General features: G+C 41.4%; 1 protein-coding gene across 1 annotated transcript in view; it reads right to left on the bottom strand.

The window, feature by feature from the left end:
* Window positions 1-1,421: 1,421 nt before the first annotated feature.
* Window positions 1,422-23,407, bottom strand: part of LOC126191004 (probable cytochrome P450 6a14) — a 110,770-nt gene continuing 88,784 nt past the window's right edge. The window contains exons 4-7 of the mRNA XM_049931685.1: window positions 17,906-18,077; window positions 16,595-16,825; window positions 7,054-7,305; window positions 1,422-2,373 (exon numbers count right to left, since the gene is read on the bottom strand). Of these exons, the coding sequence (XP_049787642.1) occupies window positions 2,198-2,373; window positions 7,054-7,305; window positions 16,595-16,825; window positions 17,906-18,077 (831 nt within the window). The 3' untranslated portion in view covers window positions 1,422-2,197. The remainder of the gene's footprint in view (window positions 2,374-7,053; window positions 7,306-16,594; window positions 16,826-17,905; window positions 18,078-23,407) is intronic.

The following is a 23,407-nucleotide window of genomic DNA, read 5'->3' as shown; positions in this document are numbered from 1 at the left end:
TTAAACCTAACTAACCTAAGGACATCACACACATCCATGCCCGAGGCAGGATTCGAACCTGCGACCGTAGCGGTCGCTCGGTTCCAGACTGTAGCGCCCAGAACCGCACGGCCACTCCGGCCGGCCCCGTGTTCCTGCTCGGGTCACCACTGTAGGGTTCCGTGAGTGATGCGCTGGTCCAGAATGATAGCACACACAACTTGTTAGTAAACATCTTTAACAGACACAAAGTTTACACAATACAGTGTCGCTAGGTCACAAGAGAACTCGCCAAAAAGAATACAAAGAATTCACAGAAGACAAACTTTATTTCGCTGTAACAGTCAATTGCGACTTCTGATTTCCCGGTCGACCTCCAGGTCGCTACAACAGGATTTGCGCGACTGCTACGGTCGCAGGTTCGAATCCTGCCTCGGGCATGGATGTGTGTGATGTCCTTAGGTTAGTTAGGTTTAAGTAGTTCTAAGTTCTAGGCGACTGATGACCACAGATGTTAAGTCCCATAGTGCTAAGAGCCATTTGAACCATTTGAACAACAGGATTTGACGTCGCAAAACTAAAAAGTGAGGAAAAATGTAAAGAGTTTGAATTAGATATAAATAATCGTTTCGATGTACTACAAAATGCAGATGATGAAGGAGACGTGGAGAAAGTGTGGCACACTGTGAAGACAGCCATGGCAGACGCTACGAATAAAGTGCAGGGTGGAAAGAAAAAACAGGGAAAAAGAAGTTGGTCTAGTGAGGAATTTCTTTCTAAGATACTCTAAATCAGTTTCATACCGATGAAACGGAGCAGATGATTCTCTGTACTTCTAAAATGATATACCCTAACTGGATTCCATGGACGTTGTCTAACAGTAAAATGTATTATACGAGCAGAAAGTCATATTTTTGTCCTCAAACTGGTCTTCAGGCACAGTAGATATGTCAACAAATTAATGCTGACAACTTTACCTTTTATTTGCTTGTTCATAACCGTATTTTACTACCCGTTACATGCTTTAAGATAAAGGCCTTAAGGTTCAAATGGTTCAAATGGCTCTAAGCACTATGGGACTTAACATCTGAGGTCATCAGTCCCCTAGACATAGAATTACTTAAACCTCACTAACCTAAGGACATCACACACATCCATGCCCGAGGCAGGATTCGAACCTGCGACCGTAGCAGCAGCGCGGTTCCAGACTGAGGCGCCTAGAACCGCTTGGCCACAGTGGCCGGCAAAGGCCTTAAGGGAGAAAACACACGAAGTCAAAAGTTTTCTGTTTTTTCTTTTCGTTACTTCTTGTATTACATTAAGTTTTCTTGATTGATTTATGGCGTGGTCTGTCTTCTTCTGCTGGTCTAAATTTCATAAGTTTGATACATAATTTCCTGAGTTGCTTGTTTCCCTTCAGTTAAGCGACGATTAACTTATAACGAATAGTAGTATTTATTTCGTTGTCATGGTACAAAAAATTTTTCATTCATTGTAGGTGTTTATTTTAGATTAATGATAACAAGCCTTACAACAAAACACGAACTTTTTCGTCTAAACTCTACACAGTTATCAAAGATGGGCAAACAAACTTACAACATGCTGTCTCAGAAATAAGACAACCAAGTGATGCAACTGAAATTCAATCTGGAGCTCAATGTCTCTCAAATTTTCACAATGACGTTATCTTTTGATTCGTAAAGAACACACAAGAATGCGAAGTGCAGACGGTCTTAACAGTCGTTTGCTCCAATAGCGTCAAAGATTCATTAAGATTATATCAATAGATGATACGTAATTCATATGTTTTGTATTCTAATTCACTTAAGGTACGCTACATAAAACAACAGCTAACATACAAGACTTTGACGGTACATAATTAGGCACACACATAAATAGTGCAGATAAGAAAATACGCATATAGAAATGGCCTATATTGCGGAAGAGGTGTAACAAACACACACAGCGGACTTTTGTTGTCGTTAACACGTATTTTCTGTACAGGTGTATGCTGGAGTCGTTCAAAGAATCCTTCCCTACGCACATCGATAAGCAAATCATGACAGTTTCAAAGTCAGTTAAATCTAAATTTCTGCCTCTTTCCACCTGTTGAGAGTTGGCAACTGCTTTCGGAAACATCTTGCCGAGGCAAGTATTATAAAAATAATAGACTTTATGTTTACAAAATTTATGTGTACAGATGCTCACAAAGACACAGTTAAGCTTTTTGGGATCTCGCAACGTAACGTAGCCAAATGCCAGAGACGGGATTCAAGATGAACGAACGCGGATCCATCTTCAGCTCCTTGACAGTCCGGCTGCAGGTCTCTATGTTGTAGCGACTGAGCAAACTAGCCAGTCCGATTTTGGTCTGCATCAGGCCGAATCGCATACCTGTGAACGGAAATCATTGTGCTTTACTTCAGAGAAGGCAAATCAAAACATACACACACACACACGCACACACACACACACACACACACACACACACACACACACACGCATTCGAAATGCGCGTATCCCATTGTCACACACTATCTTTGTTTTAAATTTCATTCATTGCTGTTCAGTTATAACTTCCTCCATTATTTTTATCATCATGTGTTCGTGTCACATATGTATTGTTTGTCCGTCACATATGTATTGTTTGTCCGTCATTCCCATCCTTCAGTGTTTCATAGACTTCCGTGCGAAATTATTCTTATGTTTTCGAAACTTCTGTGCTCCCTCATTGTACATGACAAAGCACAGACTCTGAGATTTTTTCCCGCTTCAGATAAAACAGTACCCCTACCACAATGTTTATAAAAAAGAAGGAACTGTTGTAAGATTCAGAGACACACGATTATATTTTGTATTCTTCTTAGTTCATTAACAAATTTTAGAAGAAACAATTTGCTTTTATCAATTCTCATAAGTCAATCTTGAAATTATTGCATTAAAGTACATGATGCTATTCTTGTTGACTACCTTTCGAAGAAGATATGTTCCCGTCATTCGGTTCACTGCTGCGGAATTACATTAACAGTTTTCTCCTCCCTCCCGCTACTAAAATGTATCTAACATCATCACGTCTCTGTCAACCGTCCACGAAACCTTAAAAGTTGACCTGTCCACACATACACACACACCATTTTTAAAACAGTCACACCATGTTTTTGTCTTACTTTAACGTAGAAAACCGTCCAACTATTCCAACAATCAGTAGTAACATGTAGGCCACGTAGGTGAACAACTAGATATGGGAGGGCTGTGCCAACCCAAACAGTGCGCCACTGTCTCCATCAATATATCCTACTCTTCGTCCCCCCCTCCCCCCCCCCCCTGAACCCCTGCCCACTCCTCCCAGCTCACAGTCTGCCGACGGGGGGATAGTGGCGTACGGCGCTATTATATTGTTCCTATTTGAGCTAGCTACATATATGTTATTTCGTTAGGCTCTTTCCAGTGTAAAAAAAAAAATGTATTTTCATTAAAAAATCGTGTCATAATTCGAAAGGTATAAACGTTAAGGTAACATTTTCGTCGGTTAGAAAATGCGCCAAAGTGTCCAGTAAAACTCAGCGGAAACCGCAACTGGATATTTATTTCCTCGTTCCAGGTATATTCGACGTTGCCTGCCTTACCTGTCACACCCTGTATACTGCCTGTGTGCGTCATTTTGCGCAACGTACACCATGTCTTCTTCCTCGGCCTTTGACAGAATTAGACGAAGAGCGGCCATGGTAAGAAGTCCGATGTTTACCCGAATTAGACGAAGTAAGAGCGGCCTTGGTCAGAAGTCCGAAAACGTCATTGCACCATTCAGTACTTCAGAACGGATGTTTCCTTGACATAGGATAATGGCTACCATCAAAAACACCCGGTAATTGTGTCGTAGAAACATTGGCGGTGCATTCTCTTGCATTATTCAGCATGAAATAACCGCAAGTATTTTCAGTAGTTGTTAGTTCTCTGAAAAAAGAACTGGAGTATATTGTTCACACACCAAGGTACCAGAGGTTTTAGTTTGTTGGAACTGATCGGCCCAACATATCGTGTCGCTCCAGCAGCACACAAGATTCCTATTTTCACATCGTGCAGAGGCTCTTCGTGTAACCGATGATGATTTTCAGTACTTCAGCGTCGGTTGGTTTGAAAATTCACTTTCCTCGATAAAGGCAGCCATGTTTCATCAGAAAATATGAGCAATTCAGTATAAACCCATTCATAATGCAGAGACCGCAAGAGCCTATTGCAGTGGCGACGATGTGCAACAGTATCTGATTTACTGACTGACGCTCCAGTGTGAGGTGGTGAACAGCGCAACGATTTACTCGTACTTCTTTCCAAGGTCACGTCTAACGCATCTTGATCGGCAAAAACCGTTACGCCACTTGCCAAAGTGCGAGAAACGCGACACGGAGTACATAACTGCGTGGCACTGGGCTCACATACCGCCGGGGACACAATACTTCAATCATTCGTAAACCAGCCATCACGCCACGATAATAGACGCTTCATATCTTGAATTGTTTGTTAAATGTTATGTGTACGAGTACACAATTCAGAGTGCCACGCGACTGAATGTGTCTCTAAAAGAACTCTTGATGACGTCACGTACTGCGAAAGAATCTATCCCTCAAGATAGCTGGCTCCCTTTTACTACAAAATGCTGAAATTAATCTGCACACAATAGCCAGCTTTGCAGCTTCTGTGACGTCTTGTAGATATGGTGTTAATTAGCTTCCTTATACTAAACAATAAAGGTATTTAAAACGGATTAACGACAATAGAAAATTACATTACTTAAGCCTAGTTTACACGACGACACTAGGTTGCAGGCAACTGCGCTACCGGCCACTGCGCATGCGCGCCCCGCGTTTGCTCAACTCGTTGATGAAACTAAACACTTTCGGCGTGTTCCAACTTTGGCGACACTAGATGCATGAGTTTGAGGTTATGTGTGTTCGTTGAGTGCAGACAAACTGAAATATGAAGCGGGAAACTGAGAATAATGTTCGCTTTTTGGATATCTATGCTTTGCATAGATGTTTGTGGGATATCAGTGGTACTGATAACAAAAATAAGCAACATATTGCTGCAGCTGAGACCGTCATGTGCTATCATAACATAAATGGTTTGGCAATATATGAGCTGCTGGGCAAAATTTATTGAGTTAGGAGCACATATACAACTGAGTTAGAGCCGGCCCCGGTGGTCTAGCGGTTCTAGGCGCTCAGTCCGGAACCGCGAGGCTGCTACGGTCGCAGGTTCGAATCCTGCCTCGGGCATGGATGTGTGTGATGTCCTTAGGTTAGTTAGGTTTAAGTAGTTCTAAGTTCTAGGGGACTGATGACCACAGATGTTAAGTCCCATAGTGCTCAGAGCCATTTGAACCATTTTTTAACAACTGAGTTAAGAAAAATACAAGCAAGTGTAATTCTAGCTGTGGTAATGCTCTCGTCTACAAGACTAAAATCCCATCGTTTGACTTGGCCAACTGTTTGTTAAGGAATATTGTTGACAGGAGGGAAGGGTATACAAATTAAAGAAGCTGCATTCAATATTCATCTATCTAAAACTTCGCTGCAGTGCTCCCCATTCACATATGTTAGAATTTTGAACTATTGCCACTGTACAGATCTAGCTTCAAGAGAGTAGTATGCAAACCATTCTCTTCTTAATGCGGCCTGCTTCGAATAAATATTGTTGCTAATGTTAATAATTATTACTGTTAATGTTAATAATTATTGGTGTTAATGAAATAGCGTCATCACCAACTAAAACCGTATCTTATAGCATGCCGAGTGTTCTCGATTGTAATGCACGCAATATGATACGTAATTTCAGTTCTGGCGACAGTACTTCATGCATTACATTATCTTTATTCCGTATTGCATAATTAACTCTATCTAGAAAAAGTGAACAGTTCCGGTGACATTCTACAATAATTAAAAGAACTTCTTGGATCTTCCGTTATAAATTATTTCAGCAAGGATGCTGAGCAATCGAGCTGACGTCTTTTCTTCATCCAGTCACGAATCGAAATACGTTTCTTATTTTTTTCTTATGTAGCGATTCCACGCAACAAGCTTTAACTCCATCACAACTCGTGCGACTTGCAGCTGCCAAAACTTTCATTTCAGACGCGACTCAGGGACCGACAAAACGACGGAACTGAAGTGTATACTGATGTCTCCGTGTCTAGTCATATGTGAAACCACTTGCGTGCAACTCATTCCACGCAACCAAACGTCGTCGTGTAAACTAGGCTCTACTTTAACGTTGCTCTATCAATGTCTATTCCTGTTCCGTCTTACTAGAACTCAGAATGAATGCACAGGTCAACTTCCAAAAATCTATCACCAACGATTAACAGACAGTAAATTGCACACCACGCACCAGAACCATATCGCAGACCTTTTGTGAGCAGTGTCACTTTCAGATAAAAGGAACTTGACCGAGAGAAAAGGAGAACGAAAGCGAACTTCATTTAACAATGTAATTCGCCAAACAGTCGTGCAATTGAGATGTTATTTTATTTTATTTTCACTGCCAGTTTCGGCAATTCATTATGCCATCTTCAGGCCCCATATACACCCCTCAAAAGTAATCGATGTTGACGAACTGGGGCCATTGTTTCTGGATGTCGTGAATTCGTAGCTCAAGTGCTTCGAAAACTTGACTGCAATTGTGCTTCCTTCGAAGGAAGCACTTGAGCTGCAAATTCACGAAATATAGAAACGTATGGTCCCAGTACACCAATATCGATAAGGTTTGAGAGATGCATATGGGGCCTGAAGATGGTATAATGAATTGCCGAAACTGGTAGCGAAAATAAAATAAAATAATGTCTCAGCTGCATGGCAGTTTGGCGAATTTCGTTGTTAAACAGTTGACCACCTGCTGTCCATTGTCCACAATGGATCAACAGAGACTGAAAGCGAATTGTTCTGCTGATACAAAACTTTGGGTAGAGCTATTCAGATTTCCTTAAAAGTGACCCATAAACAGAGTGCGAGGTAGAAGGCTGGTCTATTCCCGTTGTTATTTTTTTTTTCCAGAAAGGAAGTCACAGTTACTGATACTCACCAATACAAACACGTGGGCCATCACCGAACGGCAGGTAGACGAAGTCGTGCCTGTCGTTTTTCTGTTCCTCCGAGAAGCGCTCGGGGTCGAAGTGCTGGGGCTGTGGGTAATACTGCGGGTCGTAGTGCAGACCCAGCACGGGTATGATGACCGAGGTGCCCTTCTCCAGCACCCACTCCGTGTCCGGCACTTTGTACGCCTGCGTCACCTCGCGGTTCAGCGTTGGTACCGGCGGATACTTCCGCAGCGTCTCTGAAAAAGACGTGCAGGCGCCACTTCACACTACAGACCTGCGTCCTCATAATGGTCATGGGGCTGTTTTTGATTCGTCCATTTTACAGGAGGCTAATAGTTCCCATTTCACCCTTCGCCGGCCGGGGTGGCCGAGCGGTACTAGGTGCTACAGTCTGGAACAGCGCGACTGCTACGGTCGCAGGTTCGAATCCTGCCTCGGGCATGGATGTGTGTGCTGTCCTTAGGTTAGTTAGGTTTAAGTAGTTCTAAGTTCTAGGGGACTGATGACCTTAGAAGTTAAGTCCCATGGTGCTCAGAGCCATTTGAACCATTTTTTTCACCCTTCGTCGAAGTGCAATCGTACGTGGTTCCAATATTTTACTTCATTTATGTATATAACTTGATCATATTAAGACCTTCAGACTATCTCTTACACAATACTAGGGAGTTACAAATACTTTATTTTTTTTAAAAATACGAGTAGTTACTTATAAATGTCGATAGTATTAATATGATAAATAGTAATACAAAGTAATAGTAAGTAACATTTGATAAATTGTAATATTGCCAGGAATGTATTAAGTATTTTCCAAGATTTTATTAAACAGAATATACACAACATTAGACAGTCATTTAGGTGAATATCACGGTGGTTTTAGGAAGGGAAGGTCAGGCTTTGGACAAATATTTAATCTCAAGTCAGTAATTCACCACACATTACTTAATTCAAAGCACATTGTATTTACGTTTATGGATTTCAGAAAGGCTTTTGATTCTGTTGACAGAGAAACTATAGATAAAATAGCTCGAGAATTTGGCGTAAAGCCTAAACCGACAAACCCAACCCGTGAAACACTTACATGTACAGTCTGCAAAGGCTGAAATTTCACAGCCTTTCAAAATAAAGACAGGGGCACGACAAGCTGACGGGCTATCCCCAATTCTTTTTAATAATATGTTAGAGGAAACAGAGACATTTTGGAACAAAATACTTACTGAACGCAACATCTCGCCTATTAGGTTAGGAAGGGGAAGCAAAAATATCCAAATCAATTGTTGTGCATTTGCAGATGATTTTGATATACATTACGCTAGTGTGGCATCTGCTATAACACAAATAAACCTCTTAGAAGAAACATCCAACAGAACTGGCTTAAGAATTTCTGCAGAAAAAACAAAATTTGGAACAAAAGTTAAGGATGGTACAAAATTCCTGAAAACAAATGTAGAGAGAGTAGAAAAATTCAAATATCTAGTGGAGACAATTCAAGAAAATGCTTTGGAAAAATCTGCAATAGAGGAAAGGTAGCATAAAATGTGGAGAGCCTATGGTATAACCAAAGACCTCTACAATAAAAAGTTCTAATGCAAAAATAGGTGCTACAACACAGCAGTGAAGGCAGAGTGCCTGTATGCAAGCGAATGCCTGGCATTAAACTATAATTGAGATAAATTAGAAGAACTAGAAAGGTGAATTATAAGAAAAATATTAGTACCAATAAACACAGCAGAAGGTTAGAAATTACGAAGTAATGCTGAAATATACCAAAATGTAAAAAAAAATTCGAACCTAATGAGATAAAGAATACATGTTTTTTGGACTTTATGCAAGATAGCAGATTAAAAAATAATATTTTCAAATGTTTGTAAAGTAAAAAGTCCAGAACAAGTTGGATCAACGAACTAAAAAAGGATTTAGAGAGAAACAACATAAAAACTGAAATTATAAACAACAGAGAAGCCTTTCAGGGAGAAGTATTGGAAATGGAAGGATTCCAAGGGAGGGTAGCTAAAAAGACTGGTTCAAAATGGTCTGAAGACAGAAAGAAGTAACATAGTGAACCGATGAAAACATACTGTAAGAAAAGAAAAGAACATAGAACGAGGAACTGAAATTAGAACGTGATCGTCAGATGGCCTATATATATAGACGCCGCGGCTGGCTTAGCGTTAAAAAATCCTATACTACTCCTGCGACGGTCAACGTGATAACTGATGTTGGTCTCGTCGGGTCTGCAGACAGATCATGCAGTCACCTATACACAATATTTCCTCTATCCATCTCGCCGGGGTGATTAGCATGCAGCGTTCTTATCTGAAGAAGACAGCCACATGGACTGTAGAAATATTGTATCTAAATTACTTCAGAATTTGGCTGCACACCCAACAGGAATATCATCAATAATAGTGGTAGCAACAGATACAAGATTACAGGTTATCTCAAATGATGTTTTCTGGCAGAAGGAGTTTTGAAGGGGAGAAATTTATGCAGACTGCATTAGCTAAGTGCTTAAAGAGGAAGGTGTGGTTGGAAACACTGGTACTCTAATAGCTGTAATGGAGTAACGAGTGTGTACAAAACAAAGACAGACATTCTTGTAGTTTTAGAAGATATGTCATTAAACAGGAGGTATTATTCATTTCTTTGATGTTAAAGGGAAATAATTCCAGAATAGGGTTTCTGGTGCCGTAAAGGCCCCCGCAATAGCGATTGGACGATGGAGTAGGACACAAGGATTTTGCTCTGATGATAACGAATGTTTCTGCTGTGTTGTTCCGACAAGAGCGTTAAGGCAGAAGAAAGATATGAGAGACTTTATATGTTGATAACACGGTAGAGGAGAGATAGTGTATGGATATATCTGCACTTGTCTGCAATTAGCCAGAATATCTGTGCATAAGACGGTGAAATATATTTAAAAATCGAATGTCACAGGAATTCTGTTCGCAGGCAGTCATCGCAAGTTCTAAGCGCTGTGAGCCTTCCTAAGAATCAAGTTGCAGAATAAAATCGCTGTAATCAACAATTTGAAGTTAAAAGCATTTGTACAGCTTTCGTTGTCAGATGGAGAGGGGACAGCTTTTTATATTTCTGTAGGGCATGCAGAGACGGTAATACTTTCTCGTACATCGCAGTACTAGTTCAGCCCTGTTTAGATTTTCAGTATTACCCTAGACTCTTCACCGAAAGAGAGATATATATATTTATCCAATTAAGAATTAAATATGATGATATACTCCCGATATTTCGGGCTAATGAGCCTAGAATAAGCAATCAGGAGCGCATGGTTTTGGATAGATTGAGTTTTAACCCTATATCGTGTGCCTCTTTTGATGATGCGTACTGGTGAGCACTTAAGTTCTCGATAGCCGTCTTCCGGTTGACTGGTTTTTCGCTTACGAGGAGACCACCCACATGTAATTCAAAACTCAAGTATTTTTTGGCCAAAGCATTTCGATGCAACACTCAAAAATTATCAAGAAAAACGGTTTTGAAGCTTTCTAAAGAATTTTTATTTCCTATAGTTAAGGTGGTTTTCACGACGGACTGTGTTGGTCAGTTCCGCTTCGCCGTGGCATTTGGAAGCCATGAATAGGAGAAGTTTACTTTGCGTTCTGTGTAACCATTTAGTGTTTATTCGTTATCTTTCTGTTATCGCGTGTCGTGTTCTTTTGTGGTAGCGTTTTCGGCCACATGTTAGTCACGATGTTATCAAGAATGTTTCCCAGAAAAAGCACAATCAGTTTCGAATTTGACAAGGCAATAAGAAATGTTCAACGATGTTCATTAGAAGTGCACGATAGTGGAAGTAATTGGTACCACATCAGGTCAATTTCACACTGCTTACTGTGGCACGAAGCTCTACTGCTTTTTCGTGAAACTCTTGAACCCTGTGTTGTTGGAATTGTTGGAAATGACTTCTCTCAAAAACGGAGGGAAAACAATCCCGCCACCGTGACGCCTCTGTGAGTACTGTCATAATTCCAAATGCTGACCTAGAGTACAAAAATGTGCGCTTGTTTACCCTGTCTCCTGAGGTGGAGAACTGTTACTTGAAAGATTTTAAATAAGTATGGAGGAGTGAAACAAATCCGTAATGCGTGTCAGGCAGAATATTCCCTCTCATTTAACGGTTTGTGGATGAAAGGTGCATGTTACTTACGGTCCACGGATACGAACTTGTTTCATCTGTAATGAATGTGGCCATCAAAGAACGGTTTTCGCAAGACGAGGCTTCGTTTCAAAAAATTCGTTAGAGCAGCGCAGGGAACTGATCGTCGTTGAACTTGTGATGGAGAACCAAGTGATGGATACGGAAGCCAAAACTACCATGTGCAGATTTCCTGTTACCCTCAAAACTGGTAGCAGGAAAACCACCTACTATAGCTGATGTGCAGCTATTAGAAAACAAGAGGCGTCGACTGTGAGACGGAAGCAGCACAGACGAAGAGGTACCTGATTTAGAACAAATCGAGCGGCAAGAGAGAGCGAAACCGGTACCTGAAACGGACGTTTCAAAAACTACAGTAAAGCAGTCTAGACAGCAGCAGAGGAAGTCACACCGACCAACATGCAAGCGGCTCTTGAACCACAACAGGCAGCGGACAATACAGGGTGATCCATTGATACTGACCGGGCCAAATATCTCACAAAATAAGCGTCAAACGAAAAAACTACAAAGAACGAAACTTGTCTAGCTTGAAGGGGGAAGCCAGATAGCGCTATGTTTGGCCCGCTAGATGGTGCTGCCATAGGTCAAACGGATATCAACTCCGTTTTTTTAAACAGGAACCTCCATTTTTTATTACATATTCGTGTAGTACGTAAAGAAATATGAATATTTTAGTTGGACCACTTTTTTCTCTTTGTGATAGACGGCACTGTAATAGTCACAAACATATGGCTCACAATTTTAGACGAATAGTTGGTAACAGGTAGGTTTTTTAAATTAAAATACAGAACGTAGGTACGTTTGAACATTTTATTTCGGTTGTTCCAATGTGATACATGTACCTTTGTGAACTTACCATTTCTGAGAACGCATGCTGTTACAGCGTGATTACCTGTAAATACCACATTAATGCAATAAATGCTCAAAATGATGTCCATCAACCTCAATGCATTTGGCAATACGTGTAACAACATTCCTCTCAACAACGAGTAGTTCGCCTTGCGTAATGTTCGCACATGCATTGACAATGCGCTGACGCATGTTGTCAGGCGTTGTCGGTGGATCACGATAGCAAATATGCTTCAACTTTCCCCACAGAAAGAAATCCGGGGACGTCAGATCCGGTGAACGTGCGGGCCATGTAGTGCTTCGATGACCAATCCACCTGTCATGAAATATGCTATTCAATACCTCTTCCACCGCATGCGAGCTATGTGCCGGACATCCATCATGTTGGCAGTACATCGCCATTCTGTCATGCATTGAAACATCTTGTAGTAACATCGGTAGAACATTACGTAGGAAATCAGCATACATTAAACCATTTAGATTGCCATCGATAAAATGAGGGCCAATTATCCTTCCTCCCATAATGCCGCACCGTATATTAACTCGCCAAGGTCGCTGATGTTCCACTTGTCGCAGCCATCGTGGACTTTCCGTTGCCCAATAGTGCATATTATGCCGGTTTATAGTACCGCTGTTGGTGAATGAGGCTTCGTCGCTAAATAGAAATAGTGCAAAAAATCTGTCATTGTCCCGTAATTTCTCTGGTGCCCAGTGGCAGAACTGTACACGGCGTTCAAATGCGTCGCCATGCAATTCCAGGTGCATAGAAATATGGTACGGGTGCAATCGATTTTGATATAGCATTCTCAACACCGACGTTTTTGAGATTCACGATTCTCGTGCAGTTTGTCTGCTTCTGATGTGCGGATTAGCCGCGACAGCAGCTAAAACACCTACTTGGGCATCATCCTTTGTTGCAGGTCGTGGTTGACGTTTCACATGTGGCTGAACACTTCCTGTTTCCTGAAATAACGTAACTATCCGGTGAGCGGTCCGGACACTTGGATGATGTCCTCCAGGATAGCGAGCAGCATACATACCACACGCCCGTTGGGTATTTTCATCACAGTAGCCATACATCAACACGATATTGACCTTTTCCGCAATTGATAAACGGTCCGTTTTAACACGGGTAATGTATCACGAAGCAAATACCGTCCGCACTGGAGGAATGTTACGTGATACCACGTACTTATACGTTTGTGACTATTACAGCGCCATCTATCACAAAGCGAAAAAAGTGGTCTAACTAAAACATTCATATTTCTTTACGTACTACACGAATACGTAATAAAAATGTGGGTTCCTATTTTTAAAAAACGCAGTTGATATCCGTTTGACCTATGGCAGCGCCATTTAGCGGGCCAACCATAGCCACATCATGTTTCCACCTTCAAGCTAGACGAGTTTCGTTCTTTGTAGTTTTTTCGTTTGACGCTTATTTCGTGAGATATTTGGCCCGGTCACTATCAATGGACGACCCTGTGTACACAGCACGCACCGCAGCAAGTCGCCAAAACAAAACAAGCAGATCAGCAAGTACGAACTCTCGATTAGCAAAACAAAGAAAGCAGTGAAGCAGGAAACGAAAGGGAAAGCGGAAGGAAGTTGGCCGCAGAGGAGAATACGTCTACGACATTGGCCAGAAGGGACACAAGAACAGATGGACTCCGATACCGGCAAGACCCTCCATCTGCCGAGATATTCCTGCCTGGCAGATGACACAGAAATATAATCCAGCCAAATGTCGATGCAGTACGGAAGAAAAACAAATTCGGAGCCTTCAAATATGTCATTATTGCTGCTCAGAGAAAAAAAAGTCCCAATTTGAAACTCAAATAGAGGCTGAAGAGACTAGGATTGTTTTCTTCCTTTCCGCAACTCAAGGATTCAGAGCTTCACAAATAGCAGTAGAGCTCTCTGTCAAGCAGTGTGAACTTGATCTGATGCGCACACAGTCCCCGAGCGAAGAAAACCTCCAACCCGGTCGGGAATCGAACCGGGGGCCCTGCGGTTAGCAATCCGCTGCGCTGACCACTCACCTTCTGAGGCGGACACCGTGACAAACAGGCGGCCGGAATCGTTAACGCAGAAGAACAGAAAGTGATAACACAAAGACAACGAGTAAACACTAAATGGTTGCACGGAACGCAGAGTACGCAAGTACTATTATCCCTGTCATGCAAATGCGGACGTCCAAACTGCGTGCCGTTGCAGATGGAAGTGATTCAGTCACGCAGATCGTCATGAAACTTGCCTTTACTGTAGAGAATTATAGTTCCTCGAAAAATTTCAAGGTCGATTTTCTTGAGAATTTTTGCGTGTTGCATCGAAATGCTTAGAAAGATAGAAATTTGAGTTCTGAACTTCACGTAACATAAATATAAAAGTTACAAAAATCTTATTGCCGGATGGCCTCTTTGTTAGATCTACATCTACATAAATACTCCGCAAACCACCGTACGGTGCATGGTGGAAGATACCTCGTGCCACTACAACTCATTGCCTGTCCCGTCCCACTCGTAAATAAAACGAGGAAAAAACGATTGTCTGAAAGTCTCCGTAAGAGACCTAATTTCCCCCATCTTATCCTCGCGGTCCTTAACAAAATGTCTGCTGGCAGCAGTAGAATCATTCTGCCATCAGCTTCAAATGCGGGTTCTGCAAATTCCAACTAGCACACGGAAAAAGAGCACAGCACGATGCGACAGCCAGGCCCTTGTTAAACACTCAGCGGAAGAACTCATTGGCGCGGCCTGTTGCCGCTGGCAAGGAAACATCTGGGTCAGGCATTCAGCCCATACAATGCTCCGAGCACACCGTCTGTGGAACCTTTACACACTACTTTGTTGTGAGACCCACGCCATCTCATCTGTGTCCATATATTTTTCTGCTGCCTTGGATACTGAAATGGTGATGATCCGTAAGTGAACGTGAAAGAGGTAAACAATGAAATAGTTAACTATGGATCAATACAACAAGTATATTAATTCTCGTCTGTATCTAAAGGAGCTTCAAGTATGTAAGAAGTTACTTATTTCAGTAATTGTAACTCATCAAAAAGTTATTATTTTTATTTGCAGAAAATGTCATCATTTATCACGATAGTTAATTCATTTTTGCTTAAAATACTGAAAGAAAAGCAATGAATCGACATGTTACTAACCTTTCTCTGTTAACTAAGTTAGTGACTTATTTTTATTCAGATGTTTACCATAGGAAGAAACTCTTGTTCAGTTCAATACTATTTTTGTAGTATATTAATGCATATAGCTTTCAGACACCTATCGAAATATCTACGGCTGTTCTGAAATATTACTAGACGGTTGTGGTCAAAATAAATCTGATGAGCCTCACATAAAAAAATCCACTTAGGAGTTCATTAAAGAGTTCTGGTAACACACAAAATTTTGATATGAGTACCACAATTTCCTGTCATCAGGTTAAGTAGATGGCAAGCCTACCGTTAAATCTACAGCTGTACGCATGTCATAAACAAATAGTCGGAGAGATGGGGGCATTCTGAATAAAAAGTAACAGATTTGTGGGTCTGGAGTTGAAACCCAAGAAACTTTTACAAATAAATTTCGGTGAATCTAATTAAAATCCTTTCTGGTACCTCAGAAAATTAACACAGGTGGTAGCAACGCGAAATATTTATCCTCATCGAGGTACATTAGATTATGCTCTGAGGAAGGCCACAGAATTGCAGTCGAAACGTCGAATATTTTATTATTCCGGTGTTTAAAGTATTTTATGTGGTGACGAGCCAGTACTTCCACGAGTATTTCAACGCGATTCAAACCAGCTGCGGAAATGGATGAAGTCCATTGCATTCAACCTCATCGACAGACAGGAGGTTCATCCAGTAATTAGTTCCACAGAGAGCCGGTTTTTTCCCGTAATAGTCTTCCTGTTGTAATTGTTCAACTTTGTTCTTCTCTGAATCATAATACTGGAAATCGAGTGAGGTGGCAGAGAAACGCTTGGCTTATGTTCAAAACAGTCACGACTCGTTTCCTGTCCTGTCGTCATTATTTAGGACTTCGAGCAGAACACACCATATGGAACGTAGTGCCGCACATCTTAACACGAACACCAAGTTCTGTTAGTATTTCATTGCGGGACACTTTTTTTTTAGGAAAGTACCAGGAGACGTAAAAGACAATGAAGCAGCAGTTTTAGTAATTGTTTTCATAATTTTACAGTAAACAATGCTTTTTGGAACGCTGTGGTATTAGCAGTGAGACAGACTTACGGAGGCTCTATTCCTGCCACTTATTCGAGACAGTGTTTAATGAGTAATCTGATCTAAACTGAGGCTTTACATTTTTTACAAACAAAAATTACAAAACAAAACAAAAAACAGCATCGATACGAAAAGGTATTTTAAGACCAAAATTTTATTATACTGCTGTACTAGTAAACTGAATACATAACTAAGTGATATTCATAGGCAAAACTCTAGAAACAGAGACTTTACTCTTCAAATTTATTGTTCTTACCTGAAACAACCTTATCAAGATACGGCATGTTCATAACGTCATCATACGTCAACTGCCCATTAGATTTTTGTATAGTCTCATCGACCTCCTGTTGTAATTTCTTCTGAATATCTGGATTGAGCGCTAGCTCGTGCAACGCGAAGCTCATCGCCGTTGAGGATGTCTCGAAACCAGCCATAAAAAATACTGCGCACTGTGCTGCAAGCTGCCCAGTGTTTAGCTTTATGTCCTCTGTAAACACAGAAAGGTGGAACATGAGACACTGTGAAATGACGCAAGTGGTTCGTTTTAACTGGTGTAGAACCCCTTTAAGAAGCTATGAACAATGAACTAATACTGTTATTACATGTTTATGCGGATTACTAATCGTCCCGGATAATTATCCTTATGGTTTCAGTTTCAAAAAATTTAATAAACACATTTACGTATCAGTAAATGACTCCAAAGCAGCCAACCGGTTGCAACAAAATGTGATTTTATTCAACCTTTGACCGTGCCTTCTATGGATCTTCTTCAGAAACGCTTGTGAGTAAAACTTTGCGTTGGAAAAACACCAAATACTGAAGCGATGTGACATTTGCCTAATGAAAATATGCTGTCGGCGCACATCATTTACACATTATTAAATATACTGGACCCTACGATTAGGGCTTGTCATGTTACAATAGTTAAAATTCACAAATAAAAAGATCAAATGAAATGTCACGTCATGTTATGAGCTGACTACCACACGTGGACCAGCCGCGGTGCCCGAGCGGTTCTAGACGCTTCAGTCCGGAACCGCACGACTGCTGCGGTCGCAGGTTCGAATCCTGCCTCGGGCATGGGTGTGTGTGATGTCCTTAGGTTAGTTAGGTTTAAGTAGTTCTAAGTTCTAGGGGACTAATGGCCTCAGATGTTAAGTCCCATAGTGCTCAGAGCCATTTGAACCACTCGTGGCCCGACACCTCAGACGACTTGCCCAGCAGCCCACGTTTACCTTCCAGTGAAGGCATCCCAGGCGCTAAGATGCCTCTCACCGCTTTCAGCAGTACTCTTTATTCTACAGATGTTTCCGTTTGTCGTTCCACTGGAATTATTGTCATTGGCTATTCTCTTGTTAATCAAATTATGACGTCGATTCTCTCTAATGGTATCAGTTCCGGTTATATTTATCTTATGTTTATTTTCTCTATATGTACAGTGGTTCTGCAACAGCGTACAAGAACTTAAAGAAGAGTGGAAATATTATGAGTTTTTGAGACAGCTTCGATATAAAATAAAATTTTAACTTACTAGTGTCACTTCTTTCCAAACTATAGAGTAACTTACTTGAACTAGCCGACTTTTGTTGATCTTCCTCGGCTACCCTCTGGTCGTCACGCAAATTCATGAGAAGTTGCAAGAAATCCCCTCTTGATATTTTTTGAGCGTCTCGGTAGTTCATGGTGTCCTTCACCAAATTAGTGAAATATCTGTCCACGTCTAAAGGTACAGAATGGATCTAAAGTGAAAAAATAGGAAAATTAATGCTCAAAACTAGTTTACAGTCTGAAGCATTGCAAAACACTGATAGAACTTACTTGCATTCTGAACGGAGACTTTACCAACTTATACACCACATCTAATTTTTATCTAATCATTTAAATATTTTATTAACGAACAGGCCTTATAGCCTCTGTCAACTCTTAGGCGTTAAACTCTAAATAACGTCGGAATCGAAACAACTAGCGAGTAACCGGAATCAATGTCTCAGTGTGTTCCAATGATGGATGGCGCAGCAGCTTCGTCAATATTTCTAAAGTTGTATAAGTTACCATCTAACTTGTGCTTTTCTCACATCTCGACGCTATTCTCAATAGTGGCACATTACATCAACGTTACCGTGAAGAGTTGTAATTCACAACCTTACAAGTGTATGTGTCCTTCGTAGAATCAATGGGGTACAGTAGATGTTTTATTTTATCCTCAGCTGTTTATTTGAATTACACTGTAGGAAATACTGCAGCCAGGTCACAAGTTTCGGGCCTGGGCGCATCGTCAGCTTGCACTTTCTGAAGTCATTCACAGTTGTCTTTACCTGGCCGGATAATAACGACATTATTTTATCCATTTTGGTTGGACAACATCGTAGACTTTTTTAATTATTCTGTAGGAAATACTGCAACTTACTGAAGTGCTAGCTTCAGCTATTGAAAATAATACTTGCTATAACATTTAACAAAATTTGTCTAGCTGTAAAATTGATTCTAAAATACATCAAAGTGAACATAAAGAACAACAGTAAAAGTACACATCTAGCAAAGGACACAAGTGTAAAACTTGCAAGAGTTCAACGCTACCATCTGACGATGAGCTCAGGCCAGAAACTAGTAATGGTATAATAAAATCTTTCCAAGAAAAAATGTGGCCTCGTTGCAGTATTTCCTACAGTGTAATTTACAAATATTCTGTTATTAAAAACGCTGCCAAAGTTTTATCAATCTCAGTTAGGCATAACAATGAACCCTTTATTCCATTCTTATAATCTCTCGAAATATGAATTACATATATCAGCAACCTGAGATGTTATGGCTGTGATATAATCATTAGTTTTTAAATACATACTATCTTTTACGATGCACGAGATAAAGAAATACTCTCTTAAACGCCTTTGTTTGAAAATGTCTTTTCCTGCCTGACTGTATAGCCCTGTGCGCCTTTACTCATACTCAACCCTCAGATATGTTTCTTGAATAAAAACTTTCATTAATCTAAACATAAACAATTAAGTACTTTACATGTTACTAACAGAGTAATAGCTTAATAACCTACTCTTCTTCGTGATGGAAGCTCTTGACTGAACGTCGTCCAAAAATACTAACTTTGGTGCTCAGCCGACACATTGATAACCAATTGTCAGCATATCACATCACAAACTTCTGTTTGTGGGGAACCTCTTTCTCAATACCCTTTCGACTACGGTCCATCGTTACGAACAGCCACATGTTTAACAGAGATAAATGCGAAATTGCGTGCCCAGTGCATTCATCAGGGCATGCAATGTCTGCATTCGTGAGAGCATGTGAAGTTGCCGGCGAATTGATGTTCACCACGGCGACGTTATTTTAAGATCCAAAGGCTCTTCTAATAGACAAAATATTGAAGAGTTGCTTCATAAAAGTCTGTGGTCGTCAACAACATCAGCTGGTGACTGTCACCTACAGATTTGTGGGTCGTTGGCACCCAGGCAAGAACCCAGTAGCACTGCATGCTGGAACAGCACAAATCTCTCAGCACCGTGGTGGCAGAAGGAGGTAGATTAATGGAGACAGGTTCTCCTCAGCGATGAGTGCAGCCTTTGACTGTCGCTTGATGATCATCGTGGAAGAGTACGTCTCAAGTTACGTAGTCCCATGGGTACATTGTGGTGCTAAGTCCGTCATGTTTAGGGCCAGTATCAAGTAGAAATGTATACCTCTCGTCGCTCTCTAGGATAACTTGAGCGCTGTGCTGTTTCGGGACAGGCGTTTCGACGATGTGTTCGTCTCTCGAGACGATAACGAGCGAGCACACCGTGTCCATTTAGGCAATATCTTCCCCCGGCAGACAGCAGTCAATCGAAGGGAGTGCTAAATGGTATCTCATGACATCGACTCGATAGAGCAGTCTTACAATTAGTTGGAACTTGCAGTGAACGTCGCGAGGAATGTTCTTCACACACTGGATGACCTCAAGAGAGTCACCACTGAAGAATCGGACAACATCTCGAAGAGTATTCAAGTACGATATAATACATAATACTAAATGTATTAACCAGTGTCATAACCAGGGTAAATGCCACCAGGGGCAAAATTCGACTTTCACCCACAACTTCCAACGTCTTTCCACATTTTTCTTTCCTTTTTAAGGTTTCGTGCTTCAGACCGTAAAATCGGAGCCCTTACGGGATCACTTTGTTGTCTGCCCATCTGTCTGTCCTTGTGTCTGTCTGTCTGTCTGTCTGTCTGCCCGACTTTAAAAGTCCTTTACCACAGGAACGGGTAGGTATACTAAGGTCCACGGTCCCTTGGCGGTGTAAATCATTGAAGCTTCTAAGTCAAGTTTTAATTTTTCGCGCCTGCTATTAATTCTGTTGTAGTGATTTAGGACAGGGCGCTCAGGGCACGAGGGGACACTTTCCCAAAAGCCAGATAGGTACGGCTTAACTAAGTATCTGCTTCACTTGGAAAGCGTTGTCCTATTTAAAGTCTGACTGTCAGCAGTAGGGATGCCGCTGAATCACAAACTCTTCGGGACTCTTGAGAAAAGCCCAGGCATTCGTATTACAAACAAGTGGGCTTGTTCTTGGGTTGCCGCTTTCATAACAACTCAGAATGCAAACAAACACTTGAAGCAACGCCTAACAGACTACAATCCGCTGAGGAGACAGTAGAAAATGCTGGAAGGTCTTACAATAAGGAACCGACTTGAGAATGAAGTGGAAGTTCCCTGGTTGAATACCATCCCTAAAAGATAGGAAATTTCACGTTGTACAACGACTAGAACGATTAGGCACAGTATTGATCGTTCATTGGGTGAAACTGCAAATAAAAACCACCAATAACAAAGATGATATGATGGAAAATTCAGCATCCTGGAGGGCAGAATGGGGGAGGCCAGTAAGAAAACTGACAAGCATGAACAGTCAAAGGTGTAGACAGCCAATGGACAGAATAAAATCATAGGTCTGTCAGCGGGCAATGAATCCATGAGTCGTTAGCCGAGGAGTAAGTAAGACAGCAATGCAGAGATAGGTATGCCTTCTGGAGGCATGCCAACACACTGCAATGGCACAAAACAATAGGAGAACTTGAAGCAGAAGTCAAAGGCCGAAACTGCAATAAAGTCACACTATGGAGTCAGTCAGGCGCCGATCAGTGACCCTGGAGCTTAGTGGACGTCTGCAGCTTCCGAGTCACTGCCGTCCGTCCGATGCAATCCGACTGGCAACCAGGAAGAAATGCAGCTCGATCCACTACCAATCACGAGAGGCGGTCATTGCCTTCACTCCAGATACATTGGTGTGACACGCCACCGTCGCGCCTCCGCGACTGTTAGCGCATGGAAGCAGTATTTAGCCACGCCTGTATCAGTTCTTCATGGTTCGGCCGCGTGACCAGTCTGTGTCCGTTTGCACCATTGCCTTATCTCTGCTGCCGCCGGGTCGCGAAGGAGGGACCTCTGCTTGTCTGCCCAGCTCGGGCTGCCAACCCGGCCAAAATGAATCTACTAGTCAAACACAGGCCTTAATTTGACGAAGAAACTTCTGAGAATGTACGTTCGAAGCACAATATTGTATGACAGTGAGCGACGATGACGGAAAAACTGAAAAAGAAGATAACCTAATCGTTTGAGATGTTGTGCTACAGTAGGATGTTGAAGATTAGATGGACCGTTAAGATGATGAGTGAGGAGATGAGGAGATTCTCCGAAAAATAGGCGATGGAAGGAATGAATGGAAAACACTGACAAGAAGAAGAAGGGTGATATGACATGTTTTAAGATAGCAGGAAATAACTTTCATGATACCAGAGAGAGCTTTAGAGGATAAAACTGTAGGAGATGACAAGATTGGCATACATCCAATAAATAATTAACGACATAGGGTGCAACTGCTGCTCTGCGAAGAAGAGGTTGGCGCAAGAGAGGAATTTGTGGTGGGGCGCGTCAAACCAGTCACAAGATGTACGGCAAAAAAATTAACAATCAACTAAAAGAGTGCTTCTGGTTTTGACAGTTTGATGGCGTCGTGGCTCTATAGCAGCATTCTGCAGGCCAAACTTTTTACACGCAGTTGTCCACCAACCACATCACAGCTGTAAATTTAGTAAAACTTTCATTTAGTCTACACGTCCTTTCTGTCAGCGTTGTAGCACAGCCTCCTGTATCGAGAAGAGATTAGAATTTGAGTATTTTTCATTCAATAAGGAGATCTTTTCACTCATTTGTACACTTTTCCGCCTCCTTCTGCTAACCCCTCCTCCTCTCCTCATACTCTTCTTCTTATTATTATTTATTATTGTTATTACGCCTGCTCCTGTATAAGTTTTGCACAGATTAGATTACTACGAAGATAACACTGATAGCTCCCCGCCAGGTCCTGGTGCTGTTGAAGGCAAGCCTAGAGGAGTTACCCATATAGTCCGTTATCACGCCATGTCCTTCAGCAGCAGTTCAGCTAGCAATCCTAAGGGCTTCGAAAGAGATATCCACGTAAACAGCCACATAAAGTAAGCGCAGCGCCGGCGAGAGAATAGTAGCGGATCACAGCACGATACGATGTGTCAGTTTAGCCGAGCGATCAGTTACATGCTCTGTATGACGTCAGCGGCCTTTCCCACGTGGCAGTCTTCAGGCGCTTCCTGTCGGCCGCCGGCGGACTAGATTGGAGATTAGATTGGATTAGTTTTTCATGCCATAGATCCGTGCCGAGGAGATCCTCGTGGATGTGAAACAAGTCAATTTTTTTTAAAAAAGCTGAAATAACAATACTAATAGTATGAATATATACAATACATCATTTGTCTCTATTAAAAAATTCGTCAGTGGAGTAGAAGAAGTTGGCCTCTAGTAAGTCTTTCAGGCTCCTTTTAGACTGATCTTTATTTGTAACTAATTTTTTTTTATGTTTGCTGGCAAATTATTGAAGATGAATGTTCCTGAGTAGTGGACCCCTTTTAGAACTAAAGTAAGTGCTTTTAAGTCCTTGTGCAGATCATTTCCTGGTATTGTATGTATGAACTGAGCTGATTGTTGGAAAAAAAGATATATTATTTAGGACAAATTTCATTAAGGAGTAAATATACTGAGAGG

The sequence above is a fragment of the Schistocerca cancellata genome, chromosome 6 (assembly GCF_023864275.1).
Source record: "Schistocerca cancellata isolate TAMUIC-IGC-003103 chromosome 6, iqSchCanc2.1, whole genome shotgun sequence".
Taxonomy (NCBI): Eukaryota; Metazoa; Arthropoda; class Insecta; order Orthoptera; family Acrididae; genus Schistocerca; species Schistocerca cancellata.
The sequence above is the reverse complement of the archived record's forward strand: the minus strand, read 5'-3'. Positions and strand labels throughout refer to the sequence as shown.